The 16,192-nt window shown below is 33.9% G+C and overlaps 1 protein-coding gene across 2 annotated transcripts; it reads left to right on the top strand.

Annotated features, from left to right (window-relative positions):
* The first annotated feature begins 5,832 nt into the window (after window positions 1-5,832).
* On the top strand, window positions 5,833-13,519 carry LOC112521082 (uncharacterized WD repeat-containing protein C2A9.03-like). 2 transcript variants are annotated; one of them, XM_025129731.1, is made up of 11 exons: window positions 5,833-5,959; window positions 6,044-6,143; window positions 6,812-6,944; window positions 7,041-7,199; window positions 7,281-7,367; window positions 7,501-7,635; window positions 7,794-7,904; window positions 10,548-10,639; window positions 10,713-10,818; window positions 12,036-12,122; window positions 12,950-13,519. In XM_025129731.1, coding segments are annotated over exons 2-11 (1,326 nt in total). In that variant the 5' UTR covers window positions 5,833-5,959; window positions 6,044-6,141; the 3' UTR covers window positions 13,364-13,519. The 2 variants fall into 2 exon arrangements, with proteins under 2 accessions (XP_024985499.1, XP_024985500.1); XM_025129732.1 differs by having other exon boundaries at window positions 5,838-5,959; window positions 6,807-6,944; window positions 12,950-13,363.
* Window positions 13,520-16,192: the final 2,673 nt, after the last annotated feature.

Raw genomic sequence — 16,192 nt, forward strand, 5'->3', positions numbered from 1 at the left:
ATTTTATGTTGAAATATATAGGTAAAATACAGGTTTATTTCATTTTCTTTTTATGAGATGGGATGGAACACGTCTGTTTCATTTTATTTCACATAAAATCTTGCCAAACATGAGACAGTGATTCATTTTTTCGTATGTTTTGTCTTGTCCAGTGTACCAAACACACCGTAAAAGAAACTTGTCCATATTGAACCTATTTCATGCAATTTGCATTTTAATGGTCATGACAAGTTACAATCTGATTACATCCTGTATACTAAAAAAAACACCAAGCATTTGCATGGAACACAGACTGTTGTATTACTTATTTATGTGGTCCATAATTGTCATAAGGTTTCATAATTTTAAACCTCGATGTACACACTACACGGTATTGAAATGAGATAACAAACACAATCAAAGACACATGCACCTACGAAGGTGGTTATGTGGGCCGACTCCATGATTACAAGCCAGTTTCTACAAAGATTGGCACTAGTAAACTATACTAAATAAATGCAGATAACTGATATCTTGAGTGGCACCATTTAATATACTTGTATTATTATGTTTTCATAATCATGTTAATAAAAAATTGGATGATTTCTATTAGTTGTGGACCCAGGACTTTTGCAGACTGGGTGTGTCTTAAGGTGGATCATAGGCATGTAAAGCCGTCTGATGTGCTTTTAACCAAATTCCATCGTTTCAAGGGATTCTTTAGGACTTTTGGTTTATTTCTAGGGACTTTTGGTTTATTTCTAGGGACTTTCGGTTTATGTGGTTGATTTTCAGGGGAAAAAAATATTCGGTTTTTTAGTTTATTTTGATGGACTTTTGCGGTTTTGAGCACCATTCAAAATTTGGTTGGTGCACATTTCATACCAAAAAAAGAATTTACTTGCGAAATCAAATGAGCCGGTGCATGATGAGAACTTACTCAGCCCTGAACGCATAGACTGTAGATCATTTTTGGTTCAGTTGTCATAAAGTTTATCTGATTCTGATGTTATTGAAGGGTTTTGGGCCTAGCGTTATCTAAGATCTCGTTTACCAAACGCTTACTCGGGTAAACGTTTACCAATTCACTTTACTTTACCAGATGAATATGGCAATGAATAAAAATCTTACCCGGTAAGAGCGAATGCAAGAATCCAGAGTTTTACCTTGTAAGTGAGGACGAAGACTCTTACCATGGTTAACGCTTACCGGGATAAATTGTTGAATACGATGCGTTTTAGTGAATAAAATCTTATCCGGTAATTAAACGATAGTGTTGAATTTTACCGGTAAGTGTTTACTGAGTAAGTGTTTAGGTAAACGGCTCCTAAGCCTCTCACAAGGTTAGGATGTAACCTTGTCAAAAGGTGAGGAGTCGTGAGGGTGTGTGGATTCTTTTTATTGCATTTGTTTTTATATAAATATTATATACTTAAAGATAACGTTTATGATATCAATTTTTTCTAATTTTTTTAAATTATTGAATTAATTGTAGAATTAAAATTATATTAGAATGTTGTAATATATATATATATATATATATATATATATTGGACTTGGAATAAGACCCGTGAGACCACTTTTTACGCTTGAAACTTCACCGCAAAATGCTGTGAAGATAACCTATACAATGATTTTCCTGTGAATGTTCGACTTTTTATTACTTTCACAGTGTTTTACTGTGAAATTTTAAGTATAAAAAAATGGTCACACGAGTCTCATAAAAACATATTGGTTTCACGTGAACCCAACTCTATATTTTGTATAATTTTTATTTGATTAATTGGGAGCGTATTATCAAGTGATGGGAAAGTGGGACCTTAACCGAAGAATTTGCTGCCTCGCATGGACCAACCCCGACTCTGTTTCTTAATGCTCTGTCTTATCATTTTGAATCTCACCGCTTTCTAATTTGTCATATTAAAATCACTAACCTTCGTTTTTAGTCCCTATGATTTAATAAAAATTGCTATTTTCACTCTATGTTTATGAAATTACGGTTTTCGTCCTTATAGTTTACAATTCGTTATTTTTTTCTCTTCCTAGCGGTTTACTTTTTTGTCCGTGTGGCTTATAATTCAATATTTTTTTCATTTCTCATAATTAACGGGAAACCGTTTATAAAGTTAGTTTTAAGGCTAAAAACAACAATGAATTGCAAGTCACGGTATTTAAAAAACAAAGGGACGAATGTTGCAATTTTTAACAAACCACAGGAGCGAAAAAGGTAGCTTACATTATTAAATATAGAGTAAGGGGTCGTTTACTAAACACTTACTTGATAAGTGTTTACCAGATAAATTTCCTTATCTGATGAACATGAGAATGTCCAAGAATCTTACAGGGTAAGAGTAATAAAAAGGATAGAGAGTCTTACCCAGTAAGTAAGGATGACAACTCTTACCCAGGTAAGCATTTACCTATAAACTTGTTGCGTTCGATATGTTTTGATGTACTAAAATCTTAAGTATCAAAATAAATTATAATATTGAATCTTATCGGTAAACACTTATCAGGTAAGCATTTAGGTAAACGGCGCCTAAACTACATATTTGGTCTCTATAGTTTGTCAAAGATGACAGATAATCTCGAAATTACAAGACGACCATCGTGATTTGTAAGAATGTACGGATTTAGTCCCTCTCTAACAGGCGTTGTAACATGTAAAAGTCTATTAAACGAGGGTCATTTTCATCCTTTATAGATTGGTTTTTCCAGTAACCAATCAAAGTAGATTTTATGATTTGGTCTATGTGGTTTTGTGATTGGGTTGATAACAAAAGAAATAGATAAAAAAATGGAAATACCTTTCTTTTAATGGAAATTTTTAACGGACGTTAGAGGGAGGGACCAAATTCAAACATTTTTGTAAAAAGTGATGGCTGTCTTGTAATTTTTAAAATTTTAGAGATGAAAAATGTCATGTTTGACATACCTTGTAGTTTACTCTAAAATGGGTTTAATGATTTAAGAACTCCAAATTTTGTGAGATCCATGAGAACTTTTACCTTGAGGTTATGTTTCATATGATTTATTTCATCTAAATGTAGTATTTAATGTATTAATTAACATATATTTGTTTTGCAAATGTGTTTGTTTCATATTGTGAAACTTACTTACAAGTACTTTTTGTTTCACAAACAAACCAAAAAAGTTCATATTGTGAACTGAGTATATGTGAAATAATCACGTTGTGAAACAAATATATGTTAATCATTGCATTATATTTTAACTGTAGATAGAAAAGAATCATATGAAATAATACATGATGCATTCATTATCAAGATTTATCACAATTTCATGGATTCTTAAAAAATCTTTCCTCTAAAATATATCATGTTTGTTTATAAAAAAATATAATAAAGACTGAGATTGGTGATAAGAATGTGTGAAAAATATGAACTTAAACTTACGAATATTTTTAAGAACTAACTTAAGAACAGTAGAGGACATATGAAATAAGTTTTTATTTATTTCCAATGAATTATTACAAATAAGGTGAAAATCTTCCTTATATAGGCAAAAAAATGTGCCGTTATAAAATCATGATATAAGCATTACAAAAACAATCAATTATTTGTTCAAAATGAGGTAAACGCTTACATCACTTAAAAGTGACTTATCCATAAAACTGGTAACCTATCAATATAAACACATAGGGATGGAGAATAAGACAGAACATAAATCATAACCGATAGGGTTTTTAGTTTGAAAATCAAATTCGATCATGTTGGATTGGATGAATACACTGCTGGTTAGAGTTGAGATGTAAACTTGAACCAAATTAAACTGACCAACATGTGTATCAACCATATAAATTTAAGTCGGTTGGTAATACCGTATTACGTATAACTGGTACTTATTAAAAGTCATGTACCACAGTAGTATCATAAATCATGATACTGACTTAAGTACCTTTCTAATTCTTTATTAACTAAATTAATTAGCAATACAATAAAAATTCTTATTTTGGTTTGTGGACATCCCATGAAACTCACTCGTTTCGATGGGTCTTCATTAAGGTGGGTTCACATGTTGGGTTATAGAAATCTGGGATGCAAAGGCAGGTAAAATTGGACCCCAAAATTAGAGGGTTTTGTTTAAAAACCAAGATTTAACATGTTAATAGATGACCTTAATATGAAATTTGTTTTAGTGGTTAACGTCACTAGTCAAGTCCATCACCACCACCGGCGACCACTAATAGCCACCGCCGGCCACCTCCACCTCCTCTTCCACTATAACAACCTCCACAAACCACCATGGACCGCTAGCCACCACATCCACAACCACCGACCACCACTACCACGTTGCCCACCTCCACCTTATCCTCTTACCACCTCCACAACCATCGTCCATCGCATCACCACCACCTCCACATCATCTTCCAATACAACAACCTCCTCCTCCATCTCCACAACCACCGTCGGTCACCGACCACTACTGTTATTAGCCACCACCACTATCCACCATCTTCACGTCCTCTACCGCCACCATTGTCCACCAATCACCAATGCCCCTACCTTCACAACCAATGTTGTTGCAACAATCTTCATCGCGCCTTCGCCAAATTGATAAATTTTTTCCAAACCGAATAAAACACAATTTTTTCTTTGTACAAATCAGGTTTTTTTCGAACTATCGTCAACTATATCAAAATTTTCATTCAAATTTGGTACCATTATATATGTATATAAATGGAAATCGTATAAAAATATTTATAGTTTAAATCAGTTACTCATTACTTTATTTATGTTAATTATAACCATTGTATAATAAATAAAATCATCAAATTACTTTTGAGGGTAAATTGTCCACTTTTCTCATGTCTAGTTCTAGTTGTACCAAACATTATTGTTGTACAGTCCTTTCCAATTCTACCGTGTTCTGTCATGTCCAATCTCATATAATAAGTCTACTTATACCATATATACCGAAAGAAATTGATACCAAACATAACTAATATATATATATATATATATAAGATTTTAAATACAAATTATGATTAAATGATACTACAAGATGATGAATAAGTTATAAGTAAATAACAATAGGTGACGTTTGTCTTCTTAATAAGTGCTGAAGTCTTATTTTACTTCTGATTAATAAGAGGTGGTGCTAAAGTCTGAAATCTGAATCAATAAGACTTTTTTTTTGTAAATTGACAAACGTCTTAAGTCTGAATCAATATTTTATTTTTGTAAAATCAAGTGCAAACAATTTGCAAAATTCTCTTGACTTTCATACAATTTCCATTGCCGAAATTCATCTCAACAATTGCTTAACAGATGGAACACAGTAAGAATCTTTTGGATACCTTACAGACTTCCAATGCTATCGAGAATGCCACCGGTGAGTTTGTCTAAGAAAAGATCGATATTTGTTTATAGATGATAGATCGCCGATATAAGTTATTGTTTCACATTAATCTTATAAGCTAACATATACATAAAGAAATTATATATATATATATATATATATATATATATATGTAGAGAGAGAGAGAAGGTGAAAGCATGCATTCCACATGGGTGAAGAAAGGACGGTGACGTCCCTTGTGGAGAGAGAAACAATAACCAAAGAGAATAAGAAAAATGAAAATAAGAAGAATTAAAATATTAGTTTACCTCTTGTTTATTTAGACTCTGTTAAGTGATAAAAGACTCTAAAAATAATATTAAAAAAACAATTTAAATTATAAAACGTCTCAAAAAATCAGACATAAACGATAATTAAGAACTGAAAACGAAAAAAAACAAAGAAGGGCAATAGAGAAAAATAAAAGTAAGAATAAGGGTGGGAGCGAGTAACGTGTTAAATCATGTTCGCGAGAGCCCAAAAGGCCGTCTTTGGATGAAGATGAGAATCCCATCCCACTTCATTTGCAGTTTTATAATAATAATTCATCCACGACACAGACTAGAATAAAGGAAAACCCTTCAAAGATCCACCTTTGATTTTAGAGAGAGAGAGAGTCATTGTAATCTATCCATCCCTTCACAGATTATCAGTCTAGATCACCAGATTGATCTTTCTTTTCCCTAATTTCTTCAAGTTTTTGCAGATAAAAGATTCAACTCCATCCCCTCTGAATCTGCTGCCAAAACAACACAACGAAGAACAACGACGGTTTCTCTTTCCTTTCTTATCTTCTAGATACATATGTACGGTTGCGAATCCCTTCCCTTTCTTTCCAATTTCGATTCCCACTTGTGTATTATTGAAATTTCAGCGATTTCTAACTAGGGTTTTCTCTGTCGTTATCGTTTGAGTTGTTTTCACTACTTAATTCACAACTAGCGAAGCCTCTCCAATCTAGCAGGCTTCAAAATCRAAGTATTTAGGATTGTGCTTTTGGATGTTTATTGTGATTTCTTGTCATGGATTAATGTAGTTGCTAATTACCTTTTTATAGCCATATCAAAAACATTCGATCAAATTAGTCTGTAGTCTATAGAGTTTTGGGTATCTTGAACTCTTGTACTTGTTTTTGACCTATGATCGTATGGTGACCTACTTTGTTGATCTTTTACATCCCTTTACAAATTTGATCCATGTTTGTTTGTTTGTTTGTCTGTTTTCTTTTGTTATAGATTGTTTGTCCTAAGCCATGCTTGTTTGTGAGGGATTCTGAGTTTAGTTGGAAGAAGTTAGCATATCCACTTGCTACGTGTTTCAATTAAATTAACGATGTGGTTTTATTTGTTGATTCTGTTGGAAGAGAAGCTAACTGCATCCTTCTTCTTTGTAAACCATGTAGTTAGATTGTTTGAGGAAGAGAGAAAGTCAAAAGTTAAAGCATTTACTAAAGAATGTGTTTTCTTTAGTGCAGGGATTACAGGATGCCTCATAATGATGTTGACGAAATCGATTACATGGCAGAAGAAGGGGACATTTTGGATTTTGTGATGGATGATGAGGAGGTCAACGGTGGTGGAGATCAAATTGTTGATGATTATGATATGGTTAGTTAAACTTTGTGGGACTTACATGGTAATGTTGAATTATTCAAGCATTTAATGTGCACTTTAGAAAGAAATTAACTTTAGTAGCTTACATAGGTGACAGATACGTCCTCGGCTCAAGCGAGGAGAGGTAAAGATATTCAGGGCATTCCGTGGGAAAGATTGAATATAACAAGAGAAAGTTACCGACTTACAAGGCTGGAGCAGTACAGAAACTACGAGAATATTCCCTTATCAGGCGATGCTGTTGATAAGGTAAAACTTTAACAATTTGCATTTCCCTTGTATGTCATCGGCTCTCCTTTTTATCATGGAAACCTTTTTGGGTATGTCTAGAAATGTAAACAGAAGCAGAAGGGTGGCAACTACTATGAATTTTTTCACAATACCAGATTGGTGAAGCCTACCATTCTTCACTTTCAGGTATAGCCCACTAAGCCCAGTACCTTTTTATTTTATTTGGGATTAAATCATGTTTCTTTCTTTGCTGTTTGGCTCAGTAACAATTTTGGCATAGTCTATATAGGAGTTTAATGATCACACATATTTTTTACAGTTAAGGAACCTGGTATGGGCTACTTCGAAACATGATGTGTATCTCATGTCTAACTACTCAATCATGCACTGGTCATCATTATCATACAACTTGACCGAGATCCTTAACTTCTCTGGGCATGTAGCACCAACTGAGGTAATTTCTGCTAATTATGACATTTTAGTTGCTACAGAAGAAGTCGGTGAATGGTGATGCCATACTTCTTTGGCATAGCTTTGTCTCTGTTGTTTTATTTGCTTTCTCAGATATGAATTCGTCATAATTCATTTTAATATTATTGTCTTGATATCTAGAAACATGCTGGGAGTTTGCTTGAAGGTTTTACACAGACTCAGATCAGTACACTAGCAGTCAAGGATGATTTTTTAGTTGCTGGAGGCTTTCAAGGAGAGCTTGCTTGTAAGGTATTTCAGTGATAGAAAACAATTCTTGGTTCATCTTTTCAGTTTCTTTTTGAAGTTCCTTTGGCTGGGTGATTTAATAAAGATTTAACCACAATAAGACCTTCAAATATCGAACCTTGAGCCTTGATCTGCATAACTGTGTGTTACTTTTTAGCTAATTAGTATCATATCTGATACTGATTTAGGGGTGCCATCTAGATTTTTTTAATCCCTTTATTAGACAGCACAATGATGGATTATGCACTCAGTCTTTGCTAAGATAACTGGTGTTTGTAACATGAGGAATGGATGAGCATTCTCTGCTTGACAACAGTTCTGTTTGTGGGCGGAAATATCTCACAATCACACACAGACACATGCTGGACAGCTGCCCAGCATGACCTGCTCTCAATAATTTCTCATGTAGAATCTGTACGTATGTTCATAATATTTGTAAGTCACTATGGCATTATTAGTACCGTAGACAGCATTTATGGTCTAAAAAACCTTGACCTTTGTCCATCTTTATTAGAGACGCTCCTGTGCCGTTGTCATCACTGCACATCTCCAGTGATTGTAAGCATATGTCCGTCCAATTTCCAGATGTTATCAGTTGTTTCCATTGGTATATGAATTGCTAGAAATAACTCGGTAAAATGTGGTGATATTAGGTGTTCTAGAGTTAGATTCTTTGACAGATCTGCCAGATGCCAATAGTAGAACATTTGCAAATAGTTATGAGCCACCGCCCGGATCCCATGAGTGAATCAAAAGTTGGATTCTTGACAGCCCATCTTTGTCTCAGTAGAGTCTTTGTTCGCCTCTTTGCCAGTAAATCAGAATTCCAGTCGACAAACCCACAATTAGGAGAGGGAGCAAGAAAGAGAATGAAAGTACCATAAGGGACATGGACAGAATTACAGCATACCATTTTGTTTATGTTGCTTGCTTTCCTAATTGCACCTTCCTTTAAATCCCTCTCAAGGTGATCCGTTCTCCCCACTTTTCTTCCATTCTCTCATTATTAGCACCCCTTGTTACTTTCACACACGACATCATAGTGGCAACCTGTTCTCAGCGATATATTTCCTTTGGCAGAAACATTGCCCTAGATTGGGTAGTGTTGACTTCAAGAGGAAGTAATGCTATTTTCTCGACAATTCTTCTTTAGCAATCCCATCATATCTGTAACCAATTGCGTATGTGATGCCAAGTCTTGTTTTTCTTGGTAAATGGGTTCTATGCAATGATCTCCCATTCACTCAGTCTATAACCTTAACCTATACATTTGAAACTTTAACCTATCAAATGTGGATCAATCATCATTTCAAAATTAAAGATCTGATGAGTCTACTAGCATTACTCTAAACCAGTTGTATAGCACTTGGGCTATTTGTCATGCAAATTATCCCGTCTTGTGGTTTTTGCACTGGTGTTAAATGTTCAAACTGGCTTGATATGGAGTGCTTTTCTGAAGGAAATAGAGAGGTAAAGGACTTCATTGAATCTGCATGTGTTAAGCTCTCTGAGCTCACAGAAATATAAACCTAATCTAGCAGGGGAAGAGGAAACTAAAAAGAAGGAAAGATCGACTACTTTTTGAATCTATTCAATCACACTCCTAATAAAGCTAACAATCCCAAATGGAATGATTCTTAGGGGTTGTTTGGTTGGTTTTCCATCAAGTCCTGTATAGATAAAGCTTTATGTGTGGATTAGTATGTTTGTATAGATTGGGAAGGTTTTGTTTGGGAGGGTTTTCCTATAGATGGAATGAGCATGTTTTTTAATTGGGAAGGGCAGGTTTGAAAAAACTTGGATTTCTACATAAAGCTCCCCCTAGAAGCTTACTGCATAAGCCACTATCTATATCATTAAGCCACTACCAAACAGTCATGTATAGCTGACCAAATACGCTGCGAGTCCCATTAAGCTCATTAAGTTGCTAACAAACAGGCCCTAAGTCATTGTTGATAATACTTTAGGATTTTCAATTGGTGCCTGCTTGTACTCAGCTTAAGGAACATATGTTGCCTTCTTGCAACATGAACTGTTCTTGGTAATATTTATTTCCATCATTCCCATGTGCAAGAACACCGTTTGTTAAACAAAACAATCCCAGAGAATAAATATTTTAGATGGATCTGAGAAACTATAACTTTAATGCTGTGTTCTCAAATTTGGGGAGAAGAGAAAAGAAAAGTAAAGAAAGGGAGGGAAAATAATTTTTTTATTTGTGTTCTCGAAGGGGAAGGAAAATAAAGAAAAAAAATCATGTTCAGAGAAAGGAAAGGAAAGATGTCATTTTTACAAATATACCCTTTTCAAGTATGCCCTTCATATAAGGGAAGGTTGGGTAGTTCTGTAATTTTAATAATAAATGTCACATGGCAATGGAAAGGTGAGAATTACTCAAAGGGATGCACTTTTGTGGAGATTTTTCTTTTTTCTATTACAGATTGCTGCCAACCTGTATCTCCCCGTTTTTATACGCATGCTATCATCAGTAATTGTTTGTAAATTTTGTTGATTTATAACATCCATTCTCGTCTCTAATATGTTCACTTCCGTGACAACATCATCAGTAAATGTTTGTACATTTTGTTGGTTTGCAAGATGCATTCTTGTCTCTAATATGTTCGTTTTTGTGATTAAATGATGCAGCGATTGGATAAACAGGGAGTAAGTTTCTGTACAAGAACAACTTATGATGACAATGCCATAACAAATGCCGTTGAGATATATGACAGCTTGAGGTAATTACAACTTAAGAGGCATTAGTTTACCTTAAGATGTTTCTTTAAACATGCTGATCACCGTTGCTTGCAGTGGTGGAAAGCATTTTATGGCATCAAATAATGATGGCGGTGTGAGAGAATATGATATGGAGAAATTTCAGCTAATGAATCACTTCCGCTTTCCTTGGCCAGTGAATGTGAGTTTCTTACGAACCTCAAAGTGTTGAGACCTTTGTTTTCTAGCATTCTTTTATGTGTGGCATGCTAGATTGCATTTGATATCCAAACAGGATAGGACAAAACATGACACAACAAATGTTCATCGTCTGGTAAGACAAAAATGGGTAGGTTAGAACACATAAAATGATCAATTACACCCAGTGAATTGTTTATATATTTTGATTAATTTATATAATTTATTAAATTATAAAAAATAAATATTTTCTATAAGAAAATGTATCATTAGTAAGTGTTTGTCAAGACGATTAAAATGACGAGAAAATAAAAAGTTTATGTAGTTTCGAATTTTTATTTTATACCCTTTTTTTATTATTTTTTTATTTTTAATATTTAATAAATTACATCATTAATCAAAAATAGAAACTGTATAAAAGTAATATTTCGAGGATAGTAAAATGAGTTTAGAAAGCATAAAATCCAATAAATAAAGTTATAAGAATGAATAAAGTGTAAAGAGGGAGAAATATTTGATGTTTTAGAAGAGAATTAGGTTTTATTTTGAGGTTATATTGGTAAAATATAGGTCTCTTCCACCTTGTTCCACGGGGATGCCTGCTTCACTCTGTTCCTGTCTGTTCCACATAAAAGTCCTGCCAAACATGGAACAATGATCTATTCTGTTTTGTCTTGTACAATCTACAATGTACCAAATGCATCCTGAAGGTGTGTTTGGTAATTGGTATGCTGACAGGACTTGACGAACAAGAGTGAAGTAAGCGGATGAAAGAATTGTGGATTAATGTGTTTGTATAGATTAAGAAGGTTTTTGTGTGGGAGGGTTTTCTCATAGATGGAAGGAGCGTGTTTTTTAATTGGGAGGCATAGGTTTAGAAAAAACTTGGCTTTCTACATAAAGTTCACGTTAGAAACTTACTGAATAAGCTACTTTTTATATCATTAAGCCACTACCAAACAATCATGTATAGCTGACCAAATAAGGTGCGAGTTCTATTAAGCTCATTAAGCTGCTAACAAGTAGGCTCTTCATTATCCCACCAAATGGGATAACAAGTTTTTGTTCAATCTTCACCGGTTATTTGGGCATTACATGGAATTCTTGGGACATTCCCTAGAAATCACGCATAATTGAAGACTTCATATCGATTCAGTTTGAGCTAGATTTCATTTGAATTCTTTAATTTCAGATGCTAAAGTTTTATTTTTATCGATGCAGCATTCATCTTTAAGCCCAGACCGCAAGCTTATAACTGTTGTTGGAGATCATCTTGACGGACTTGTCGTTGACTCGTCTAATGGGAAAGTAAGACATCGTTACCTTTCTTATTTTGTTATTCTTAATTGACTGTTTATCGAGTGTTATCGTCAAGATCACGACGTGGGGATTTCAACTTCACACACTTTTAAAGGAAACAACCGCTCTCTTTGGGCAGGACAGGACAACCGTTGATCAGCGTTTGATAAGACAAAACTGGACAAGACAAAACAAATAAAATGACCAATTTACTCCTGAGTTGTATATATATTTTAATTAATGTATGTAATGTATTAAATTATATAAAAATAAATATTTGTTATAACAAAATATATCATTAGAAAGGTTTCGACAAAATAAATTAAAATGACATCAAAATAAAAAGTTCATCTAGTTTGCAATATCCCTTTTCTGTATTATTTTTTTATTTATTAATTTTAATAACTTGCATAATTTCATCAAAATATAGAAACTGTAAAATAGTTTTGAGGACAGTAAAGTGAAAGTTTGAAGATTATGAAATACAATAAATAAAATTTAAAGAATGAATAAAATATAAGGAGGGAGACGTATTTGATGTTTTAGAAGAGAATTTAAATTTATATTGGTAAATTATAGGTCTATTCCACCTTGTTCCATGGAGTTGACGTGGAACATGTCTGTTCCACTATGTTCCTGTCCGTTCCATTCCACATAAATGTCTTGCCAAACATGGAACAATGATCCCTCTTATGTCCTGTCCAGTGTACCAAACGCACCCAAATTTGGAATAGGGATACATCCTACCCCATACGGCTTGTTTGGTTTGTTTGATTTGATTTATGATTTTACGGAAACGAAAATTGTCAAATCTTGATAATGCAACGTGTTTCCAGACGGTGGCTTCGGTGGAAGGTCACCTTGACTACTCATTTGCTTCGGCATGGCATCCAGATGGAAGGATATTTGCAACAGGGAACCAAGACAAAACCTGCAGGGTATGGGATTTAAGAAACCTCTCGAACCCTGTTGCAGTTCTCAAGGGAAACATGGGGGCAGTTCGTTCGGTTCGTTTCTCGTCAGACGGGCAGTTCTTGGTCGTTGCTGAACCTGCGGATTTCGTGCACGTGTATGACACCAACTTAAACTACGAGAAAAGACAAGAGATTGATTTCTTTGGAGAAATCTCGGGGGTATCTCTGAGTCCAGACAATGAGACCCTTTTCATTGGAGTATGGGACCGAACTTATGCAAGTTTGTTACAGTACAACAAACGACATAAGTACGGGTACCTCGATTCGTTTGTGTAGTAGTCGGAGGTCGGTACCGAATAAGGTGAGTTTTGGTTTGCTTTCTTTTCTTTTTGTTTCTAGTTTTGGTATGGTTGATGGAGTATATGATAAATTGAGACCTGTGTGTTATGTAAAACTTTGGTAAGAAAATGTATAGCAGTCATCTTTGGAAATATGTTTCTCTCTTCACTCTTTTTGGTAGTTTCAAAGACTCGTTTGATTTGACGAGTCTTTGAGTCTGCAGGATTAAAATCTGTTGTCCCAGATTTCGCTGTTAGCGAAATATGGGACAAGAAGTTTTTTTTATCTGGCCTTTTGGTAACCTGGTTCAAAACAATTTCATGAATGGAAGGAACCATGGTCCATCCAATGGGCATTTATGTTTTTGTTTCTTTAGTTTTTGAGTTTGAAGCAAGAAATTGATGGTACAAAGTATGGAGGTGAGGTCTGCAAATCAGATGTTGAGAAATCAAAGGGTCTTTGGTACAGCGATATCTGATAACCCGACTCTCTTTTGTTTTCATAGAGCATCTTCGATAAAATGGAGAATTAAAAGTCAAAATCTCTAAAAATGATTACTTTAAGAGCATCTCCAATAGCTTCTTCAAAATTGAGACCCTGATGGCAAAATCTCCAAAACCGTATCACTATAATATTTTTTGGAGATTTTGACTTTAGGTTCTCAATTTTAAAGAAATTTTGGAGAAGCTATTGGAGATGCTCTTAAGTAATCATTTTTAGAGATTCTCATCATCTCTCCTAATTTCTCTATTTTAAAGAAGCGCGAGGTTCAAACGAGGAAAGGCTTACGGTGGATGCCTAGGCGCCCAGAGACGAGAAAGGGCGTAGTAAGCGACGAAATGCTTTGGGGATCTATTTTATTTGACTGATGGGGCCAACAAACAATTAATTATAACAAATAAAAAAATATCTAAGGTTTTAAAGAATTTGTTGGAGATGCTCCTAGGAGCACAGAGGATTTGATTAAAATCCTCAAAATTTCCATTTTGATTTTGAAGAATACGTTGGAGACGTAAACCAATATATTTTATCTTGGACGAATTTTCCCACTATAGGTTCGTTTTCATTTTTCCCTTCTCGAGCTGAATCGAAATAATATCCAACTTAAATTTCATCGTTTTCGCTAAAGTTTATTCGTAAATAGTCTTATTGTTGTAATTATTAGTGAAAGAAGTGATGTTGTTTCTAACATTTAGTGAAAAACGATGTAATTATGTTATTGTTCTAATTCTTAGTGAAAAAACATCGTATAAAACCAAAGGGTCTTTTGACCTAACGGTATCATAGTCTCTGGTCTTCTAAAAAGTCAAGGGTTTAAACTTCATCAAAAGTAAGGAGAGTGTGTGAGTTTATTTGTTACATTTATTGTATATAAATATTATATACTTCAAAAATATCTTGCAAAGTAAAACCACTGATCTATTGCTTCGGAAAAAAAACCCATAGATCCATCATAATGAAAATATGTGATGAATAAATAAACCAAAAGGCCATTGACCCAAAATTATCAGTAGTGTCCAACTTTTTAACAGGTTAAAAGGTTCAAAACTTACTATAAAGTTTGAAGAATGTGGATGAACATGGACGGACCCGTAGAAGGGCATATGGTGGCACTTGCCATCGATTAATATTTTATGTTTATGAAATGTGCAATCATATTGTTTTAGAAGATGCCAACGTATGATATTCAAAAATTCGAGAAGGTGCAAGCATACCTTTTAATCAACCAAAAAGAACTCTTGAAATCAACCAAAAAAACCAAAAAAATCCCTTGAACTTGATAAAAAAAACTAAAAAATTCCTCAAAATTAAGCAAAAAACATTAAAAATTCATCGAAATAGTAGAATTAATCTAAAAACGCATCGAATGATCCTGAACATTAATAACAACATGAAAACACGTCGATAAAAACCGTGTTTTTTGTAATTATTTTTTGTCTATATTATATAGTGCTACCGTATAAAAAATTTCACGGGTCGTCCCTATGGATGAATATTTACATTAAAAACATATTAGAGTGAGATTCAAATCAAAGAAAAACCCTCAAAAAATGAAAAGCTGAAAAACACTCAATTAATAGTTTATCTGTACGATATGCACATGTGCATATAAGTAAGCGAAAAAGTTTCCTGTTTTCTATGCACATGTGCAATACCGGAAAAATTACCGATAAATTACTTGTATATACATATGCATACTATATCAAAAAATATGAAATTATATAAAAAAAACATCAACTCACTCTAATTTTTTTAGTGCAAGATACCCTCACTTGTTACAAAATATGGGTGTTTGGGATTGCTTATTTGAAACAGCTTATATTTTTCTATAAAAACACTTATCAACTTATAATAAGTCAGAAGAGTTTAATTTTTTTAAAAACTCCTTATTACCGATTTGGCACCGGTATATGTTGTTTATCTAAACACTCAAAAATGCTTATTACCAATGTCACACCAGAATAAGTCAATAAGTAATCCCAAACACCCCCATATTTTGTGAACCAAATTCCAAATTTTGTAAAATATAAAATTTTACATTTTGATCGTACTGATTAAGGCCTAGATACATTTCGATCGGTTGAAAAGGGACTTATTATAATCAGCCGCCTATTTGTCATGATTTCTCGGTTGACCAGTTACACTTGTTCGTTTTGAAAAAAGCACCATCTGGTGGTCAAGAGTATCAAATCAAAACTTATACAAAACATACCAGTTAAAAGTTAAGGGCCGGTTTCTTAATGGGTTATAACCCGTTAAGAGTCGGGTTGTTATAACCCGTTAAGGGTTGGGTTTCGCGTAAGGATTCAAATTTTTGCATAAGAA

Source organism: Cynara cardunculus (genome assembly GCF_001531365.2).
Source record: "Cynara cardunculus var. scolymus isolate 2C chromosome LG 11, CcrdV1, whole genome shotgun sequence".
NCBI lineage: Eukaryota > Viridiplantae > Streptophyta > Magnoliopsida > Asterales > Asteraceae > Cynara > Cynara cardunculus.

Excerpts from the sequence above, each read along its gene's own strand:
- LOC112521082 (XM_025129731.1), top strand. Across the intron at positions 7,368-7,500 it reads CTACCATTCTTCACTTTCAG|TTAAGGAACCTGGTATGGGC; the intron begins GTATAGCCCACT and ends TATTTTTTACAG. Across the intron at positions 7,905-10,547 it reads AAGGAGAGCTTGCTTGTAAG|CGATTGGATAAACAGGGAGT; the intron begins GTATTTCAGTGA and ends TAAATGATGCAG.